General features: G+C 45.4%; 1 protein-coding gene across 1 annotated transcript; it reads right to left on the bottom strand.

Annotated features, from left to right (window-relative positions):
• Positions 1–552: 552 nt before the first annotated feature.
• GRIFIN (galectin-related inter-fiber protein) lies at positions 553–22,178 on the bottom strand. The gene is made up of 4 exons (XM_063932416.1): positions 22,082–22,178; positions 2,502–2,581; positions 2,163–2,325; positions 553–1,132 (listed from the first exon to the last, which is right to left on the bottom strand). The coding sequence occupies exons 1-4, from the start codon at positions 22,091–22,093 to the stop codon at positions 965–967; spliced, it is 423 nt and encodes a 140-aa protein (XP_063788486.1). The 5' UTR covers positions 22,094–22,178; the 3' UTR covers positions 553–964.
• Between the last annotated feature and the right edge of the window lie 815 nt (positions 22,179–22,993).

Here is a 22,993-nt window from a genome sequence, read left to right as displayed (position 1 = left end):
GTGCACTGTGCTATTCTCCCTTTCCGTCCCTCATACAGGAGGAGCAGCACCGGCAGCAGTAGAAGAATCCAGCAAGGGATAGCACTGTGTGGGGCACTGTATCGAACACTGCGGGGGGGGCATTTTATCTGGCGATGCAGGTGGCATTTTAAATGGCACTGCAGGGAGAATTGTATCTGGCACTGCTTGGGGGAATTATTTGTGTATCTGGCACTGCTGGGAGGCATTATTTGAATATCTGGCACTGCTGAGGGGCATCATTTGTGTATCTGGCATTACGTGGGGGGGCATTACTTGTAGTTGTGAGGCCACACCCAGTTTTGTGAGGCCACACCCACTTTCACAGGAATGCACGCGCATTGGGGAGGGGGTAGCTCCTTCAGAGGTTTTATTTTCCGAAAGTAGCTCACACCCCAATTAAGGTTGGAGACCACTGGTCTAAATGAATATTAATTTATCCAACAAAACAAATACATCCAAAGTGTATAGGTGACACTTCAACTTTACTGCAGTCACTAACAATCTGACAACACAATTTGTTCTCCAGTTACACACATCTACTTTACACTGACACCAAACTAGTTTGACTTTGTATGCAAGAGGTAATGATTGAGCTGTGAATAGAAACCTTCCTTTATTCCATTCCTCATTCCAGTCACCCCTGCTTGTAATCGTTCTTCATCATTTACATTATGAGCCAAATAATGACACCCTTGTTGCTACTAACATTTATATTTCCTTTTACGGATTCTATTAGTCATTTATAAACATGCTCTCCTTCATAATATGCCTTAGACTATAAATACAGTATGACTGTTTCATGTTTTTGGCCAAAATCAAAGCAGGCTGAGTCTAAGTGAACTTCAGTTTCATCGTCGTCATCATCATCATCATCATCACCTCTTAGGAGGCATGGAGAGAGAATGGAGTGGTGGAAGGAGATAGATTTAGAGCAGATCACACTCTACTCGTACATTTCTCGTCTTGAGATCTCCACAGAGGAAACAGTGATGTCGTTCAGGACCTGCACTTTGGTGATGGCTGGAAACTGCTTCATGCGGTGTCTGTACTGGATGATCTTGCTGTCATCTACATACACCTGGAAATTCTCCCTGTCTGAGTAGATTTCAATCTAAAATGAATGGGAGATCACAGAGATGAGTTTTATATTATATAATGGATGATGATAATAATAATAACTAGCTGATGTGCCCAATTTCATTAGGCAAAGGTTTGCTGGGTGGCACATTTTACCCCTTTTCACCCCCTTAGGAGCTGAATTGCAAAAAATCCCTGCTTAATGGGTGACTGCAAATAACTGTCACAGTTTCCAGAGCAACCAGCAGGAGCACAGGGAGAGTTCACCAACTGTCACATTTTCCAGAGCACAATGGTGATTCATTGTAAATGGCAGGTGGACTTTTTGCCACATAACTCTGAAATGAAGCAATCAATTAAAACGTCAATATTTTTCTGCAAAATCCAGGGCCCTAGACCTTTATTTGGTTTATGGTGTGCCCTGCTGAGACAAAGCATCATAAAAATATGTCACTTATAAAAGTCGCCCTTCTGCTGTTACTATAGAGATGTCAGCATTTGCCACAGTGGCATATCCACCAGAAACATAACACGGCACAGTAATTAATAGAGGCTGTATGTTATACAGTAGGTGAAAAGAATTACCAAACTCAATCTAACTTGTGATCAATTTAGTTTAGAATGGTGGGCTTTCTGTAAAGAGGAGCTTATAAAGTTTTAACAAGCTCTGTAGTGATGTATAATATAAGCAAGGCTGTTTGAAGAGAGAAAGGAGCCCGTGTGCAGTCTCCAGGCAGGCCACTCCCTTTTAAGCCTGTGCATGTGCCAAGTAGATTCTGGCACGATTCTATGGCACATGGGCATATTTTCAAGTAATGGCCTCACTTCTCCACATGAGTATATATCTGGGAAAATAGCACAGGTGCCATTTTTGTGGTAATTTTAGCTGCCTCAGCAGAAAGTTTATATATTCAATGGCTGCAGGGTGTACAGTATGGCACCCCACACCATTCATTCAGGGCCCCATGTGCACTGCACAGCCTGCACATATTATAGATATGTCCCTGTGTATAAGCGAAGCTTATGACAAGTCACTGGAATGCATTGGGTAAGTCCTACTGTACCTGGAAAGGCTCATTGGCTTCAATGGGAAAAGAATCAGTCCGTTCCTCCTGCCCCCAGTGGCTTGACAAGAAAGAATTGCAGACAATACTGCTCTCAGAGAAACGGGGATTGAAATGGAAAGCAATCTGGTCTCCTGAATCAGTGAGGAAGTTGATTTCAAAGCTGTTAGACCATAAAGGGAACATGAATGTAATTCCAGAATTCTGGTTTGCTTTCTATAAGTTTTTGGTCAATGGCCCAGAATGTTAAATAAAACCTTGAAAGCTTTTTCTGTATAATATACTTTACTATCAGAGTCATATTCTGAAACATATCACGAGCACACATAATTCCCTTACTCATTCTCGCTGGAACTTGTCTCTCCCTTGACGATCACACTCCATCCAGGGCAGAAACCTTGTGGATAGGATGCTTCAAACTATTGACGACAAAAAACAAATAAAGCAGTACATCATCAGAGTGACCCTTACACATTGTAAACACGTTCCCATAGGACATCCTTTCTGTTGTTAAAGTATTTACTGCGTGATCGCAAAACAGGCTCATTTGTTATAAGTAGGGATGAATCCCCCCCCCCCGAACATTCCGTTCGGATCCAGTTTCCGAGTCGGCTCCGATTTCCCGCCAGACTTGGAGACGAGGCAAAATGTCATCATCCCACTGTCGGATTCTCGCGGGTTTTGGATTCCATATAAACACCCACGTGTCACCGCCATTTTCACTCCGGACTTGAAGAGTGAGGGAGACAGAATTCTGTCTCTCTCTGTGGGTGGTGGCGTCGGGTGGGGTCAGCATGCGCTCTCTAGGGGTGCGGTTGGGGGTGCTGTCCTGTCACTGTGATGTTAGGGGTGCTATTCTGGCTGCCACCGGTGTTTCATGTGCTGTTAGGGGTGCTGCAGCTGTACATGGGTGTTGTTGCTGTCCTGGCTGTCACTGTGTTGTACAGGGGGCAGGGGCACTGTCCTCCTGTATGTAGTGAAAATACAGGGGTGCTGGCCCTGTCTTGTATGATGCAAAAATTCTGGGGTGCAGTAAAATAAATGTAAACTGGACCTCTCTTGTATGCTGTAATAATTCTAGGGTCCAGTAAAATAAATGTACACTGGCCCTGTCTTATATGCTGTAATAATGCTAGGGTGCAGTAAATAAATGTACACTGGCTCTGTCTTGTATGCTGCAAAAATTCTGGGGTGCCGTAAAATAAATGTACACTGGCTTTGTCTTGTATGCTGTAATAATTCAAGGGTGCCGTAAAAGAAATGTACACTGGCCCTGTCTTGTATGCTGTAATAATTCAGGGGTGCAGTAAAATAAATGTACACTGGCCCTGTCTTGTAGGCTGCAAAAATTCTGGGGTGCAGTAAAATAAATGTACACTGCCCTGTCTTGTATGCTGCAACAATTCTGGGGTGCAGTAAAATAAACGTACACTGGCCGTGTCTTGTATGCTGCAAAAATTCTGGGGTGCAGTAAAATAACTGTACACTAGCCCTGTTTTGTATGCTGTAATAATTCTAGGGTGCAATTAAATAAATGTACACTGGCCCTGTCTTGTATGCTGCAATAATTCTAGGGTGCAGCAAAATAAATGTACATTGCCCTGTCTTGTATGCTGTAATAATTCTAGGGTGCAGTAAATAAATGTACACTGGCTCTGTCTTGTATGCTGCAAAAATTCTGAGGTGCCGTAAAATAAATGTACACTGGCCCTGTCTTGTATGCTGTAATAATTCTACGGTGCCATAAAAGAAATGTACACTGGCCCTGTCTTGTATGCTGTAATAATTCAGGGGTGCAGTAAAATAAATGTACACTGGCCCTGTCTTGTATGCTGCAAAAATTCTGGGGTGCAGTAAAATACATACATACAAGACATGCTCTGTCTTGTATGCTGCAACAATTCTGGGGTGCAGTAAAATAAATGTACACTGGCCCTGTCTTGTAGGCTGCAAAAATTCTGGGGTGCAGTAAAATAAATGTACACTGCCCTGTCTTGTATGCTGCAACAATTCTGGGGTGCAGTAAAATAAATGTACACTGGCCATGTCTTGTATACTGCAAAAATTCTGGGGTGCAGTAAAATAACTGTACACTGGCCCTGTTTTGTATGCTGTAATAATTCTAGGGTGCAATTAAATAAATGTACACTGGCCCTGTCTTGTATGCTGCAATAATTCTAGGGTGCAGCAAAATAAATGTACACTGCCCTGTCTTGTATGCTGCAACAATTCTGGGGTGCAGTAAAATAAATGTACACTGGCCGTGTCTTGTATGCTGCAAAAATTCTGGGGTGCAGTAAAATAACTACACTGGCCCTGTTTTGTGTGCTGTAATAATTCTAGGGTGCAATTAAATAAATGTACACTGGCCCTGTCTTGTATGCTGCAATAATTCTAGGGTGCAGCAAAATAAATGTACACTGCCCTGTCTTGTATGCTGCAACAATTCTGGGGTGCAGTAAAATAAATGTACACTGGCCCTGTCTTGTATGATGCAAAAATTCAGGGGTGCAGTAAAATAAATGTACACTGCCCTGTCTTGTATGCTGCAAAAATTCTGGGGTGCAGTAAAATAAATGTACACTGGCCCTGTCTTGTATGCTGTAATAATTCTAGGGTGTAGTAAAATAAATGTACACTGGCCCTGTCTTGTATGCTCTAATAATTCAGGGGTGCAGTAAAATGAATGTACACTGGCCCTGTCTTGTATGGTGTACAAATTTTGGGGTGCAGTGAAAATCAATATACACTGGTCCTGTATGCTGTAAAAATACAGGGGTGCTGCTGTTAAAATAAAAGTACACTGGTCCTATATGCTGTAAAAATACAGGGGTGCTGTTAAAATAAAAGTACACTGGTCCTGTATGCTTTAAAAATACAGGGGTGTTGCTGTTAAAATAAAAGTACACTGGTCCTGTATGCTGTAAAAATACAGGGGTGCTGCTGTTAAAAGAAAAGTACACTGGTCCTGTATGCTATAAAAATACAGGGGTGCTGCTGTTAAAAGAAAAGTACACTGGTCCTGTATGCTGTAAAAATACAGGGGTGCTGCTGTTAAAATAAAAGTACATTGGTCCTGTATGCTGTAAAAATACAGGGGTGCTGCTGTTAAAATAAAAGTACATTGGTCCTGTATGCTGTAAAAATACAGGGGTACTGCTGTTAAAATAAAAGTACACTGGTACCGTGTGCTGTAAAAATACAGGGGTGCAGTGAAAATAAATGTACACTGGCCTAGTCTAGTATGCTGTAAAATTAGATGGGTGTTGTAAAAATACAGGGGTGCTGGCACTGTCCGCAGTTGCTATGTCTAGGCCTGACCTTCACAACACTGTATGGAAAGAGGAGGCTCCTACCACCATTTGCACACCCTCTGCAAGTGCTGGGAGGAGCAACGCCAGTCCAGTTGCTGATATTGAGATTGAGGATATCAATGTAGAAGTACACCAGGATGAGGAAGATATTGGTGTAGCTGGCGCTGCGGAGGAAGTTGACGATGAGGATTCTGATGGTGATGTGGTTTGTTTGAATAAGGCACCAGTGGAGACAGTTGTTGTCCACGGGATGAAAAAGCCCATTGTCATGCCTGGGCAAAATACCTAAAAAGCTACCTAATAGGTGTGGAATTATTTCTCCACATATCTGGAAACAGGTGTCAAGCTACAGTATCTGTCGCCTTTGTCAATCCATAATAAGTAGGGGTAAGGACGTTAACCACCTAGGAACATCCTCCCTTATACGTAACCTGCAGCGCATTCACCATAAGTCATTGTCAAGTTCAGAAACTTTGGGTAATAGCCTAAGCAGTCCACTGACACCTAAATGATGTGGTTTATTTGAATATTATTTCTCTGTGAGGATGAGGATGTAAACACTGAAGGGGTGGAGGAATCGGAGGATGAGGATGAGGATGACATCTTGCCTCTGTAGAGCCAGTTTGTGCAAAGAGAGATTAATTGCTTCTTTTTTGGTGAGGGCCCAAACAAACCAATCATTTCAGCAACAGTCGTGTGGCAGACCTTGTCACTGAAATGATTGGTTTGTTAAAGTGTGCATGTCCTGTTTATACAACATAAGGGTGGGTGGGAGGACAATTCCATCTTGCACGTCCTTTGCTTTGCCACATCATTCCAGGGGTGCTGCCCTATTTGGGGTGCTGCCCCTCTGCCCTATCAGTCCAGGGGTTCTGCCCCACTACCGTTTAAATCCAGGGGTGCTGTTGCCTATCTGCTGTGCTGTGTAATTCTCCAGGGGTGCTGCCTATGATTTATAAGTCCAGGGGTGCTGCCGTATAATTCCAGGGGTGCTGCTGTACTTGATCCTAGGTTTAAATGAAAGCCTAGAGCAGATATGAAACAAGCTTCAACATCACAGATTTGTGAAAACATAGCTGCAAAAGTGGAAATGGAAATTGCCATTTTGACAAAGTGTTTTTAAATAAAGTGGGGAGAGTGTTAGACGTGGTGTTTGTGGCCAAAGTCAGTGTGAGATTTTCCCAAACTCAGCTTGCCCCATCCGAGACAATTCCATCTTGCAACTCTTTTTTTATTTGCATTATGTGCTCTTTGGGGCCTAGCTTTTAAAACTGCCATCCTGTCTGCCACTGCAGTGCCACTCCTAGATGAGCCAGGTGCCACCCACTTGTGTCGCTTAGCTTAGACATCCAGCGACCTTGGTGCACCTCTTTTTTTTCTTTGCATTATGTGCTCTTTGGGGCCTTTGTTTTTTTTAAACTGCCATCCTGTCTGCTACTGCAGTGCCACTCCTAGATGGGCCAGGTGTTTGTGCTGCCCACTTGTGTTGCTTAGCTTAGTCATCCAGCGACCTTGGTGCACCTCTTTCTTTTTCTTTGAATGATGTGCTCTTTGGAGCCTAGTTTTTAAAACTGCCATCCTTTCTGCCACTACAGTGTCACTCCTAGATGGGCCAGGTGTTTGTGCCGCCCACTTGTGTCGCCTAGCTTAGTCACCAAGCGACCTCTGTGCAACTTTTTGGCTTAAAAACAATATTGTGAGGTGTTCAGAATAGACTGGAAATTAACGTTATTGAGGTTAATAATATCATAGGATCAAAGTACCCCCAAATTCTGTGATTTTAGCTGTTTTTATGTTTGTTTTCAAAAATCATCCAGATCCAAAACCAAAACACAAAACACAAAAAGTGTCTGCCGCACATCTCTAGTTACAGGGCCGGCTCCAGGCATGTTCGAATAGAGCGGCCACGCAGGGCGCCACCCTTAATGGGCGCCGCGCGCTGGCACCGCCATATTCGAAGCTGGAGCCGGCCCTGTGCAGCATTGGCCCGGCCGTGACCTCTTGTGTGCGCTATGCGCGCTGCGCGGCGCCGGTGTCTAATGTCAGACGCCGGCAGCGCGCATAGCGGACACAAGCGCTTTGGAGGCCGCCCGGCCGGACCCGGAACTGCACCCGCCCGCACTCGGACAGCGGTACTCCTCCCCCTCCCAGCGCCGCAGGTATTTTTTTTGGGGGGGCACATTTATGGATGACACTGTGGGGGCATTTATCTGGCACTGTGGGATCACATCTGCACTGTGGGGGCGTTTATCTGGCACTGTGGGGGCATTTATCTGGCACTGTGGGGGCATATCTGCACTGTGGGGGCATTTATGTGGCACTGTGGGGGCATATCTGCACTGTGGGGGTATTTATCTGGCACTGTGGGGGCATATCTGGCACTGTGGGGGCATTTCTGTATCTGGCACTGTGGGGGCATTTCTGTATCTGGCACTGTAGGGGCATTTATGTGTCTGGCACTGTGGGGGCATTTATGTATCTGGCACTGTGGGGGCATTTATGGCACTGTGGGGGCATTTCTGTATCTGGCACTGCTGGGGGGCATGTCATGTGTAGCTGGCACGGCTGGGGAGCATATCATGTAGTGTTCCCGCTAAGCGTCTGTGGCTAGGCAATGAGTCTCAGTGCTCTGCCTGGCGCAAAGTGTCTAACGTGCTCTGCCTGGCGCAAAGTGTGTAACGTGCTGTGCCTGGCGCAAAGTGTCTAGGAGGTTCTACCTGGTGCAGTGTGTATTAACTGCACTACTGTGTGGTGTAATGCGAATTGCCACTATTATGTGGCCACGCACCTTTCCCACGAAGCAACGCCCCTAAATTTTTGCTGCGCGCCTTCGGCGCGCACTGTCCATGCTTTACCGTGTAGGTAGATGAGCACCAAGCATTACAGTATGTACATCATTTTGCCCTCCTATCTTAAAAATGTGCCCTCCCTGTGATCAGAACCCTGCCCTAAAAATAGAGATGAGCGCCTGAAATTTTTCGGGTTTTGTGTTTTGGTTTTGGGTTCGGTTCCGCGGCCGTGTTTTGGGTTCGACCGCGTTTTGGCAAAACCTCACCGAATTTTTTTTGTCGGATTCGGGTGTGTTTTGGATTCGGGTGTTTTTTTCAAAAAACACTAAAAAACAGCTTAAATCATAGAATTTGGGGGTAATTTTGATCCCAAAGTATTATTAACCTCAAAAAACATAATTTACACTCATTTTCAGCCTATTCTGAACACATCACACCTCACAATATTATTTTTAGTCCTAAAATTTGCACCGAGGTCGCTGTGTGAGTAAGATAAGCGACCCTAGTGGCCGACACAAACACCGGGCCCATCTAGGAGTGGCACTGCAGTGTCACGCAGGATGGCCCTTCCAAAAAACCCTCCCCAAACAGCACATGACGCAAAGAAAAAAAGAGGCGCAATGAGGTAGCTGACTGTGTGAGTAAGATTAGCGACCCTAGTGGCCGACACAAACACCGGGCACATCTAGGAGTGGCACTGCAGTGTCACGCAGGATGTCCCTTCCAAAAAACCCTCCCCAAACAGCACATGACGCAAAGAAAAAAAGAGGCGCAATGAGGTAGCTGTGTGAGTAAGATTAGCGACCCTAGTGGCCGACACAAACACCGGGCCCATCTAGGAGTGGCACTGCAGTGTCACGCAGGATGTCCCTTCCAAAAAACCCTCCCCAATCAGCACATGATGCAAAGAAAAAGAAAAGAAAAAAGAGGTGCAAGATGGAATTATCCTTGGGCCCTCCCACCCACCCTTATGTTGTATAAACAAAACAGGACATGCACACTTTAACCAACCCATCATTTCAGTGACAGGGTCTGCCACACGACTGTGACTGATATGACGGGTTGGTTTGGACCCCCCCCAAAAAAGAAGCAATTAATCTCTCCTTGCACAAACTGGCTCTACAGAGGCAAGATGTCCACCTCATCTTCACCCTCCGATATATCACCGTGTACATCCCCCTCCTCACAGATTATCAATTCGTCCCCACTGGAATCCACCATCTCAGCTCCCTGTGTACTTTGTGGAGGCAATTGCTGCTGGTCAATGTCTCCGCGGAGGAATTGATTATAATTCATTTTAATGAACATCATCTTCTCCACATTTTCTGGATGTAACCTCGTACGCCGATTGCTGACAAGGTGAGCGGCGGCACTAAACACTCTTTCGGAGTACACACTTGTGGGAGGGCAACTTAGGTAGAATAAAGCCAGTTTGTGCAAGGGCCTCCAAATTGCCTCTTTTTCCTGCCAGTATAAGTACGGACTGTGTGACGTGCCTACTTGGATGCGGTCACTCATATAATCCTCCACCATTCTATCAATGTTGAGAGAATCATATGCAGTGACAGTAGACGACATGTCCGTAATCGTTGTCAGGTCCTTCAGTCCGGACCAGATGTCAGCATCAGCAGTCGCTCCAGACTGCCCTGCATCACCGCCAGCGGGTGGGCTCGGAATTCTGAGCCTTTTCCTCGCACCCCCAGTTGCGGGAGAATGTGAAGGAGGAGATGTTGACAGGTCGCGTTCCGCTTGACTTGACAATTTTGTCACCAGCAGGTCTTTCAACCCCAGCAGACCTGTGTCTGCCGGAAAGAGAGATCCAAGGTAGGCTTTAAATCTAGGATCGAGCACGGTGGCCAAAATGTAGTGCTCTGATTTCAACAGATTGACCACCCGTGAATCCTTGTTAAGCGAATTAAGGGCTGCATCCACAAGTCCCACATGCCTAGCGGAATCGCTCCGTGTTAGCTCCTTCTTCAATGCCTCCAGCTTCTTCTGCAAAAGCCTGATGAGGGGAATGACCTGACTCAGGCTGGCAGTGTCTGAACTGACTTCACGTGTGGCAAGTTCAAAGGGCATCAGAACCTTGCACAACGTTGAAATCATTCTCCACTGCACTTGAGACAGGTGCATTCCATCTCCTATATCGTGCTCAATTGTATAGGCTTGAATGGCCTTTTGCTGCTCCTCCAACCTCTGAAGCATATAGAGGGTTGAATTCCACCTCGTTACCACTTCTTGCTTCAGATGATGGCAGGGCAGGTTCAGTAGTTTTTGGTGGTGCTCCAGTCTTCTGTACGTGGTGCCTGTACGCCGAAAGTGTCCCGCAATTTTTCTGGCCACCGACAGCATCTCTTGCACGCCCCTGTCGTTTTTTAAAAAATTCTGCACCACCAAATTCAAGGTATGTGCAAAACATGGGACGTGCTGGAATTTGCCCATATTTAATGCATACACAATATTGCTGGCGTTGTCCGATGCCACAAATCCACAGGAGAGTCCAATTGGGGTAAGCCATTCCGCGATGATCTTCCTCAGTTGCCGTAAGAGGTTTTCAGCTGTGTGCGTATTCTGGAAAGCGGTGATACAAAGCGTAGCCTGCCTAGGAAAGAGTTGGCGTTTGCGAGATGCTGCTACTGGTGCCGCCGCTGCTGTTCTTGCGGCGGGAGTCCATACATCTACCCAGTGGGCTGTCACAGTCATATAGTCCTGACCCTGCCCTGCTCCACTTGTCCACATGTCCGTGGTTAAGTGGACATTGGGTACAACTGCATTTTTTAGGACACTGGTGAGTCTTTTTCTGACGTCCGTGTACATTCTCGGTATCGCCTGCCTAGAGAAGTGGAACCTAGATGGTATTTGGTAACGGGGGCACACTGCCTCAATAAATTGTCTAGTTCCCTGTGAACTAACGGCGGATACCGGACGCACGTCTAACACCAACATAGTTGTCAAGGACTCAGTTATCCGCTTTGCAGTAGGATGACTGCTGTGATATTTCATCTTCCTCGCAAAGGACTGTTGAACAGTCAATTGCTTACTGGAAGTAGTACAAGTGGGCTTACGACTTCCCCTCTGGGATGACCATCGACTCCCAGCGGCAACAACAGCAGCGCCAGCAGCAGTAGGCGTTACACGCAAGGATGCATCGGAGGAATCCCAGGCAGGAAAGGACTCGTCAGACTTGCCAGTGACATGGCCTGCAGGACTATTGGCATTCCTGGGGAAGGAGGAAATTGACACTGAGGGAGTTGGTGGGGTGGTTTGCGTGAGCTTGGTTACAAGAGGAAGGGATTTACTGGTCAGTGGACTGCTTCCGCTGTCACCCAAAGTTTTTGAACTTGTCACTGACTTATTATGAATGCGCTGCAGGTGACGTATAAGGGAGGATGTTCCGAGGTGGTTAACGTCCTTACCCCTACTTATTACAGCTTGACAAAGGGAACACACGGCTTGACACCTGTTGTCCGCATTTCTGGTGAAATACCTCCACACCGAAGAGCTGATTTTTTTGGTATTTTCACCTGGCATGTCAACGGCCATATTCCTCCCACGGACAACAGGTGTCTCCCCGGGTGCCTGACTTAAACAAACCACCTCACCATCAGAATCCTCCTGGTCAATTTCCTCCCCAGCGCCAGCAACACCCATATCCTCCTCATCCTGGTGTACTTCAACACTGACATCTTCAATCTGACTATCAGGAACTGGACTGCGGGTGCTCCTTCCAGCACTTGCAGGGGGCGTGCAAATAGTGGAAGGCGCATGCTCTTCACGTCCAGTGTTGGGAAGGTCAGGCATCGCAAACGACACAATTGGACTCTCCTTGTGGATTTGGGATTTCAAAGAACGCACAGTTCTTTGCGGTGCTTTTGCCAGCTTGAGTCTTTTCAGTTTTCTAGCGAGAGGCTGAGTGCTTCCATCCTCATGTGAAGCTGAACCACTAGCCATGAACATAGGCCAGGGCCTCAGCCGTTCCTTGCCACTCCGTGTGGTAAATGGCATATTGGCAAGTTTACGCTTCTCCTCCGACAATTTTATTTTAGGTTTTGGAGTCCTTTTTTTTCTGATATTTGGTGTTTTGGATTTGACATGCTCTGTACTATGACATTGGGCATCGGCCTTGGCAGACGACGTTGCTGGCATTTCATCGTCTCGGCCATGACTAGTGGCAGCAGCTTCAGCACGAGGTGGAAGTGGATCTTGATCTTTCCCTAATTTTGGAACCTCAACTTTTTTGTTCTCCATATTTTATAGGCAGAACTAAAAGGCACCTCAGGTAAACAATGGAGATGGATGGATTGGATAGTTTACTAGTATACAATTATGGACGGACTGCCACGGTTAGGTGGTATAAAAAAACCACGGTTAGGTGGTATATATTATAATAATAATACAATTATGGATGGACGGACTGCCTGCCGACTGCCGACACAGAGGTAGCCACAGCCGTGAACTACCGCACTGTACACTGGTTGATAAAGAGATAGTAGTATACTCGTAACAACTAGTATGACACTATGACGACGGTATAAAGAATGAAAAAAAAACCACGGTTAGGTGGTAGGTATATAATAATAAATAATACAATTCTGGTCGGACGGACTGCCTGCCGTGTGCCGACACAGAGGTAGCCACAGCCGTGAACTACCGCACTGTACACTGGTTGATAAAGAGATAGTAGTATACTCGTAACAATTAGGATGACACTATGACGGTATAAAGAATGAAAAAAAAACCACGGTTAGGTGGTAGGTATATAATAATAAATAATACAATTCTGGTCGGACGGACTGCCTGCCGTGTGCCGACACAGAGGTAGCCACAGCCGTGAACTACCGCACTGTACACTGGTTGATAAAGAGATAGTAGTATACTCGTAACAATTAGGATGACACTATGACGGTATAAAGAATGAAAAAAAAACCACGGTTAGGTGGTAGGTATATAATAATAAATAATACAATTCTGGTCGGACGGACTGCCTGCCGTGTGCCGACACAGAGGTAGCCACAGCCGTGAACTACCGCACTGTACACTGGTTGATAAAGAGATAGTAGTATACTCGTAACAATTAGGATGACACTATGACGGTATAAAGAATGAAAAAAAAACCACGGTTAGGTGGTAGGTATATAATAATAAATAATACAATTCTGGTCGGACGGACTGCCTGCCGTGTGCCGACACAGAGGTAGCCACAGCCGTGAACTACCGCACTGTACACTGGTTGATAAAGAGATAGTAGTATACTCGTAACAATTAGGATGACACTATGACGGTATAAAGAATGAAAAAAAAACCACGGTTAGGTGGTAGGTATATAATAATAAATAATACAATTCTGGTCGGACGGACTGCCTGCCGTGTGCCGACACAGAGGTAGCCACAGCCGTGAACTACCGCACTGTACACTGGTTGATAAAGAGATAGTAGTATACTCGTAACAATTAGGATGACACTATGACGGTATAAAGAATGAAAAAAAAACCACGGTTAGGTGGTAGGTATATAATAATAAATAATACAATTCTGGTCGGACGGACTGCCTGCCGTGTGCCGACACAGAGGTAGCCACAGCCGTGAACTACCGCACTGTACACTGGTTGATAAAGAGATAGTAGTATACTCGTAACAATTAGGATGACACTATGACGGTATAAAGAATGAAAAAAAAACCACGGTTAGGTGGTAGGTATATAATAATAAATAATACAATTCTGGTCGGACGGACTGCCTGCCGTGTGCCGACACAGAGGTAGCCACAGCCGTGAACTACCGCACTGTACACTGGTTGATAAAGAGATAGTAGTATACTCGTAACAATTAGGATGACACTATGACGGTATAAAGAATGAAAAAAAAACCACGGTTAGGTGGTAGGTATATAATAATAAATAATACAATTCTGGTCGGACGGACTGCCTGCCGTGTGCCGACACAGAGGTAGCCACAGCCGTGAACTACCGCACTGTACACTGGTTGATAAAGAGATAGTAGTATACTCGTAACAATTAGGATGACACTATGACGGTATAAAGAATGAAAAAAAAACCACGGTTAGGTGGTAGGTATATAATAATAAATAATACAATTCTGGTCGGACGGACTGCCTGCCGTGTGCCGACACAGAGGTAGCCACAGCCGTGAACTACCGCACTGTACACTGGTTGATAAAGAGATAGTAGTATACTCGTAACAATTAGGATGACACTATGACGGTATAAAGAATGAAAAAAAAACCACGGTTAGGTGGTAGGTATATAATAATAAATAATACAATTCTGGTCGGACGGACTGCCTGCCGTGTGCCGACACAGAGGTAGCCACAGCCGTGAACTACCGCACTGTACACTGGTTGATAAAGAGATAGTAGTATACTCGTAACAATTAGGATGACACTATGACGGTATAAAGAATGAAAAAAAAACCACGGTTAGGTGGTAGGTATATAATAATAAATAATACAATTCTGGTCGGACGGACTGCCTGCCGTGTGCCGACACAGAGGTAGCCACAGCCGTGAACTACCGCACTGTACACTGGTTGATAAAGAGATAGTAGTATACTCGTAACAATTAGGATGACACTATGACGGTATAAAGAATGAAAAAAAAACCACGGTTAGGTGGTAGGTATATAATAATAAATAATACAATTCTGGTCGGACGGACTGCCTGCCGTGTGCCGACACAGAGGTAGCCACAGCCGTGAACTACCGCACTGTACACTGGTTGATAAAGAGATAGTAGTATACTCGTAACAATTAGGATGACACTATGACGGTATAAAGAATGAAAAAAAAACCACGGTTAGGTGGTAGGTATATAATAATAAATAATACAATTCTGGTCGGACGGACTGCCTGCCGTGTGCCGACACAGAGGTAGCCACAGCCGTGAACTACCGCACTGTACACTGGTTGATAAAGAGATAGTAGTATACTCGTAACAATTAGGATGACACTATGACGGTATAAAGAATGAAAAAAAAACCACGGTTAGGTGGTAGGTATATAATAATAAATAATACAATTCTGGTCGGACGGACTGCCTGCCGTGTGCCGACACAGAGGTAGCCACAGCCGTGAACTACCGCACTGTACACTGGTTGATAAAGAGATAGTAGTATACTCGTAACAATTAGGATGACACTATGACGGTATAAAGAATGAAAAAAAAACCACGGTTAGGTGGTAGGTATATAATAATAAATAATACAATTCTGGTCGGACGGACTGCCTGCCGTGTGCCGACACAGAGGTAGCCACAGCCGTGAACTACCGCACTGTACACTGGTTGATAAAGAGATAGTAGTATACTCGTAACAATTAGGATGACACTATGACGGTATAAAGAATGAAAAAAAAACCACGGTTAGGTGGTAGGTATATAATAATAAATAATACAATTCTGGTCGGACGGACTGCCTGCCGTGTGCCGACACAGAGGTAGCCACAGCCGTGAACTACCGCACTGTACACTGGTTGATAAAGAGATAGTAGTATACTCGTAACAATTAGGATGACACTATGACGGTATAAAGAATGAAAAAAAAACCACGGTTAGGTGGTAGGTATATAATAATAAATAATACAATTCTGGTCGGACGGACTGCCTGCCGTGTGCCGACACAGAGGTAGCCACAGCCGTGAACTACCGCACTGTACACTGGTTGATAAAGAGATAGTAGTATACTCGTAACAATTAGGATGACACTATGACGGTATAAAGAATGAAAAAAAAACCACGGTTAGGTGGTAGGTATATAATAATAAATAATACAATTCTGGTCGGACGGACTGCCTGCCGTGTGCCGACACAGAGGTAGCCACAGCCGTGAACTACCGCACTGTACACTGGTTGATAAAGAGATAGTAGTATACTCGTAACAATTAGGATGACACTATGACGGTATAAAGAATGAAAAAAAAACCACGGTTAGGTGGTAGGTATATAATAATAAATAATACAATTCTGGTCGGACGGACTGCCTGCCGTGTGCCGACACAGAGGTAGCCACAGCCGTGAACTACCGCACTGTACACTGGTTGATAAAGAGATAGTAGTATACTCGTAACAATTAGGATGACACTATGACGGTATAAAGAATGAAAAAAAAACCACGGTTAGGTGGTAGGTATATAATAATAAATAATACAATTCTGGTCGGACGGACTGCCTGCCGTGTGCCGACACAGAGGTAGCCACAGCCGTGAACTACCGCACTGTACACTGGTTGATAAAGAGATAGTAGTATACTCGTAACAATTAGGATGACACTATGACGGTATAAAGAATGAAAAAAAAACCACGGTTAGGTGGTAGGTATATAATAATAAATAATACAATTCTGGTCGGACGGACTGCCTGCCGTGTGCCGACACAGAGGTAGCCACAGCCGTGAACTACCGCACTGTACACTGGTTGATAAAGAGATAGTAGTATACTCGTAACAATTAGGATGACACTATGACGGTATAAAGAATGAAAAAAAAACCACGGTTAGGTGGTAGGTATATAATAATAAATAATACAATTCTGGTCGGACGGACTGCCTGCCGTGTGCCGACACAGAGGTAGCCACAGCCGTGAACTACCGCACTGTACACTGGTTGATAAAGAGATAGTAGTATACTCGTAACAATTAGGATGACACTATGACGGTATAAAGAATGAAAAAAAAACCACGGTTAGGTGGTAGGTATATAATAATAAATAATACAATTCTGGTCGGACGGACTGCCTGCCGTGTGCCGACACAGAGGTAGCCACAGCCGTGAACTACCGCACTGTACTGTGTCTGCTGCTAATATAGACTGGTTGATATTTAAAGAGATATTAGTAGTATACAACAATACTATACTGGTGGTCAGGCACTGGTCACCACTCCTGCAGCAAAAGTGTGCACTGTTAATTAATATAATTGTACTCCTGGCTCCTGCTAACAACCTGCAGTGCTCCCCAGTCTCCCCCACAATTAATTATAAGCTTTTAATTTATACATTGATGACTGTGCAGCACACTGGGCTGAGCTGAGTGCACACAGACTGAGTCACACTGTGTGACTGACTGTGCTGTGTATCGTTTTTTTTTTCAGGCAGAGAACGGATATAGCAGAGAGAAGTGAACGGATATATTGTATTAAATAAAAGTTAACTAGCAACTGCACTGGTCACTGACTGTGGTAAACTAACTCTGTCTGCGACTCTGCACAATCTCTCTCTATCTAATCTATCTATCTCTATTCTAATGGAGAGGACGCCAGACACGTCCTCTCCCTATCAATCTCAATGCACGAGTGAAAATGGCGGCGACGCGCGGCTCCTTATATAGAATCCGAGTCTCGCGAGAATCCGACAGCGTCATGATGACGTTCGGGCGCGCTCGGGTTAACCGAGCAAGGCGGGAAGATCCGAGTCGCTCGGACCCGTGGAAAAAAAAGTGAAGTTCGTGCGGGTTCGGATTCAAAGAAACCGAACCCGCTCATCTCTACCTAAAAAGTGAACACTATCATGTGTAGCACTGCTGGGGGGCATATTGTGTGTAGCTGGCACTGCTGGGGGGCATATTGTGTGTAGCTGGCACTGCTGGGGGGTATGTCATGTGTAGCTGGCACTGATGGGCATGTCATGTCTATCTGGCACTGCACATTATGTGTATCTGACACTATACTGGAGACATTGTGTGTAAGGAACCCTACTGTGGCTGCTAATTGTGTGCGTAGAGGGGGTGTGAAAATATATTTATTTATAGTCTAATAATATGAAGTTTTGAGGTCACGCCCACTTTTCCAGAGACCACTCCCATTTTTCCTGGAGCGCGCGCGCCGAATAGGGGGGGCGCGCTTTTACATGTTCTCGCACAGGGTACTAGTAGGCCTGGAGCCGGCCCTGTCTAGTTATGTTAGATATTAATCAGTGCTAGACTTTTCACTAGGCGCATGAGACACCTGCCTAGAGGCACCACTGATTGGGAACAGCACAGCAGTTTTTCCGCATCCAAGCTTTCCGGCGCCCCAATTTAGCCACAGTGTTTTGGACACAAAACAAAGGCTACTTCCCCCTAGTGAATTAGGTAGCTGGAAGGGGTGGGGTCTTGCCAGAATGCAGGGGGAAGGAGGAGAGGAGCTGATGCCTATATTGAGCTTAGGGGTATCCTTCCTAAATCCCCATCCCCGCCCCCTCGCCCCTCGATATTAATTCTGAGATAGCAAGTGAATTTGATAACTTAAACAATATTAGCATGAAATTTATACAAGTATTCTATAATCTTTTAATACCGCATGAGTCCTAAGGGCATACTTACCTACTCTTCCTGAAGTTGCAGGAGACTCCCCATATTTCGGGCAGACCCCCGCACCTCCAGAAGAGTGGCCCGCTTTCACACATCCTGCCTTCTTCATAGTGAAGTAGGCAAGATGCAGACATTAACATGGGAATCCCGACGCCATACGGAGGGGGTGGGACATAGGGGTCTATTTACTAAGCCTTGGATGGAAATAAAGTGCATGGAGATAAAGTACCAACCAACCAGCTCCTTTCTGTCATTTTTCAATCCCAGCCTGTGACATGGCAGTTAGGAGCTAAATGGCTGGTACTTTATTTCCGTCGACTTTATCTCCGTCCAAAGCTTAGTAAATAGACCACTAAATAACATCATTCTGTGATTTTAGCCCCACTCAATAGCCATGGAACAGTCTATCCCCCCATGTTGGGGGCAGGCCTAAGGACGTGAGCATCCATCCCCACCCTATGGGCCTGATTCTCATGTGCACGCAATTCCGACTGTGCAAGGATGTCGTGATTTTTAGCAAACGGTTGCTTAGATGATGCCAACTCTGACTGCAGGCGGAGATCTGCATTTATTTCCCATTGCATACGCGCAAGTCTGAACCAGTTTTATTTGTGTAGTATCACGGCAGTCAGCATACCTCCCAGCATCGCATAAGAAAAATATTGGAACGAAAATGTCCTTCGGTCAAATTAAAACGGTTATAAAGTGCTCTAGTAATCTAGAGGTGACTATTGGTGTCACACTTTGGACCTCAGGTGTGATCTTTACGTTTCTTGATTGTAATGAATGTGGTCTGTCCGGAATACTGCGCGGTGGTAACTTAGATTTCCCAGCAGTCAGTGATGTGTTTGATTGGAGCAGACAGGGTCTGGAAATTAAGGGCCAGCAGTAGGGGCGCAAAGATTTTCTAATCTCCTTCAAAGAAAATTCTACACTTGTGAATTGCTGGCTGCCTCCTCACGTGTCCACTGACACAAAAGCATTCAAGTGTTTAAAGCTGGCTGTCAGCTCTTGCTGTACCGCTCTGTGTGCGTAGACAATGCTTTGATTTCCTAAAGCGCCAGCCATGCAAAGTTCAGGAATGTGTCAGTGCTTTGCAGTTTTTTGTATTCCTGCAATCCTTTCTTTTATTTCTTTGCAAAGGAGGAATTGGTTGCCAAAAATGAAAGAAAAAGTTTAGCATTCCATAATTATTTAGCAATACATTTTCAGACAAATGCAGAGCTCTGTGTGGGTAAATGAGGCACACAAAACACTGGCTTTTGCATTACTGCTGCTAATAGGGCAGTAACTGTTGTGTACTGGAGTTTCCTGGGAATAGTTTAGTGTTAAGTGAGCAACCAGTGTCCTGCTGTTCTGACATTCAAAGAAATACGAGGCAGCATTATAAATCCTCTTAAAAATGTTTGCATTAATACCATTCACAAATATAATGGCCTCAATTAGCATTTAACATAACTTTTGGCATTTTTTTTTGAGGGAGTAATATATGCCCTCCATATGCATATGTAAATCCATTATTAAATGTTATGTTTAATATATATACTTATATACACGTAAACTAAAGGTCCCTACACATTAGACGATGTTGCTCTATGAGTGACGTCGTCTAATGTTCCCCTCCCGGGCCGGCCAGTCGGCGGTCGACTGTACACACTGAGCGATATGACCGCTCATATCGCTCAGTGACGTCACGCCTCCGCCAGCCTTGCATGCAGGTCCTGGTCGACAGTCCAGATTCTGCATGCATGCACTGCCGACAGCGACGATCGTTGCCGACTCGCGGGGCCGCACATCGGTCGTCGCTGGCGGCATACACACTTGCCGATTAAATGAGCAACGTCGCTCAGGGAGGGGGAAAATGAGCGACGTTGCTCATTTTATCGGCAAGTGTGTATGGGCCTTCACTCCTAGAGAGGAAGAATGGAGGTGGGCAGGGGTGGACAAGTGTCATTTAAACTCAGGACATATTTGTGGAAGTGGCAAGTAATTAAACATGGACACATCAACAGATGCACCTCTTTGAGCAGTGGTGTGGGGCATACCTCCCAACTGTCCCGACTCTAGCGGGACAGTCCCGTTATTCGGACACTGACCTGATGTCCCACCCATGGGCCGCAGTGTTCCAGAGGCGGGGCAGGGGCACTATAGGAGAGGAGGAGGCCCGTGTGCAGTCTTCTGCATCAGGGGCCCCCTCCTCTCTGACTGATGCACAGGTTTTTACTTACCTCTCCGGAGTCCCCTGGCGGTGCCATCCTTCTCCGCAGCTGCGATAGAGTCTGAGCACAGACTCTATTGCGCATGCGCAAACCTCTGGGAACACGGCAGCCATTTTCCCAAAGATTTTTCTAATGCGCATGCGCGAAACTCAGGAAAAATGGCCACCGTGCCATCTTTCCGGAGTTTTTAGCAGGCGCAATAGAGTTTATTCCCCTAGTGTTCAGACTCTATTGCGCTACCGAGAAGGGATGGCTCCTATGGCGGACTCCAGAGAGGTAAGTATTAAACAAATGGGTGCAGTGTGTGTGGGGTGGGCCCCCCTGGACCCCAGGGCCCATGTGCCTCGCACACAGCTGCACCCATTATAGATACGCCAATGGGCGGGGGGGAAATTAGGGGGAGCCTTTGATTACCACTTCTCTGCTCTGCAAAGCACTAAGTGATCCCTGAATTGATGGTGTGCGTACGCACATGGCATCTAAACAGTGCAGGGAGGTGAACCAAGGGGCTGCCCACCTGCTCGGGAAGCGCAGGATACACCACCCAAATGTGTCGCATGCGTTTACGGCATGCACGGGTCCCGGCTTCTGATCAGCAAAAGTTTGGAGGTATGGTGTAGGGTGTGCCTCCTGTGGGTATTGCAGAGCTAGTAAATGACATACAATTATGAACATAGCAGTACTACCTAGTGCTGCCACTAACGAAGGACTTTCTATAGTTATCTCCTCACCTAGCTGCCAGCTCGGGGGGGGGGGGGGGGGGGGGGGGCTATTTAGCAAAACTTGGAGAGTGAGAGAATTGTGAGAGAGGAAGTACCAACCAACCAGCTCCTAACTGTCATTTTTCAAATACAGCCTGTAACATGTAAGATAGAAGCTGATTAGCTAGTACTATATATTTCACAACTTTACACAGGTTCTATATATATATATATATATATATATACACACATACACACACACATATATATATATATATAGCCATCTAGTAAAACTGAACTCACCCCATGCATGGCTACCTTTGAATTTTTTTTACATTTTTTTTCTATATTTTTTTAATTCAAATATTTGCAAGTTTAATTAACACCATAGGATAACATCCAAACGCAGATTAGTACCTGTAACTACATAATTAACCAATTTGAAGTCCATTTTGGACTGTCTGTCCTGAGAGAATGCTACTGCTTACTTCCATAATTTTTTTAAAGCATTTACAAATGTTTCAAACTAGAGGAACACACATTTTGTTATTAGACTCAGATCACCCGTTTATATTGTTAGTGCACATGTTTTGTTACGTACCTTTAATGCCATCTTCTCTGCTACTCAGCGAGTTTGTAGACGGCACCATACTGTAGTCTCTCATATACCATCGGGTACATCCGACAGCCACGTGGGAGAGATTAACTAAAACACAATGGAGATTTGCTATACTAAAATCTAACATGCACAGCAAGCCGCGGAGATAGGACAAGGACATTAAACAGATAATGAGTGATCCCATACAAGGTTTGTTGATGCTCAACCGTTAATCCGGCCAGTAATTTTCAATGTGCGAAACATTCCAGACTGGACATGGATTAATTGAAGTCACATTATGATTTTAAGAGAGTTTAGTTTAAACTGCTGTGATCAGCAATTAGAACTGGGAAACAATTTGCTTTGTTACCTTCCATTCTAGTATAGCGGGCCTGTCATTCATTTTGGGCTTTTAGGCAAGATTGACCGGATGCTGAGCTGAAACTATGCCTGTTGCTGGAGCATATTGCGCAGGTTATCGCATTAGGCATGCTTCCAAACTGCAGACACGAGTACAGGTGATGCAGAATCATTCAGTTGTATCTTCACTTACCACTGAGGACCTGTAGTTGGGCTGTAATGGTACGTTCTCACATAGGCATGGTTCAGAAAGATCATGTCAATCCAGATCCGGTATGATGTACTGGTAGACGGGATGCCGTCTGTCAGTATAACAACATTGGCATCCCGTCTGCTGGAGTACCCTCGCGGGCTTGCTGCGCTTGCCACAGGTTCTATTCCCACTCAGTTGTTGGCGTGGACGCACCAACCAAGTGGGAAATAGGTGCAGGTGTCAGTATGGCATCCGCCGGTAAAATGCTAGATGTCGAGATTCCACTGTCAGTCTCCTGAACGCCGGGATCCCGCCCACCTGCATTTTGACTGCATCCCGTCAATGCAACAACGGGTCAGTTG

Source organism: Pseudophryne corroboree, chromosome 7 (genome assembly GCF_028390025.1).
Source record: "Pseudophryne corroboree isolate aPseCor3 chromosome 7, aPseCor3.hap2, whole genome shotgun sequence".
In the NCBI taxonomy this organism is placed as follows: domain Eukaryota; kingdom Metazoa; phylum Chordata; class Amphibia; order Anura; family Myobatrachidae; genus Pseudophryne; species Pseudophryne corroboree.
The sequence above is the reverse complement of the archived record's forward strand: the minus strand, read 5'-3'. Positions and strand labels throughout refer to the sequence as shown.

Coding starts and splice junctions, on each gene's coding strand:
- GRIFIN (XM_063932416.1), bottom strand. Junction 2,326..2,501: donor ACAAGTTCCAGCGAGAATGA/GTAAGGGAATTA, acceptor ATGGTCTAACAG/CTTTGAAATCAACTTCCTCA. Junction 1,133..2,162: donor AAGCCAATGAGCCTTTCCAG/GTACAGTAGGAC, acceptor CATTCATTTTAG/ATTGAAATCTACTCAGACAG.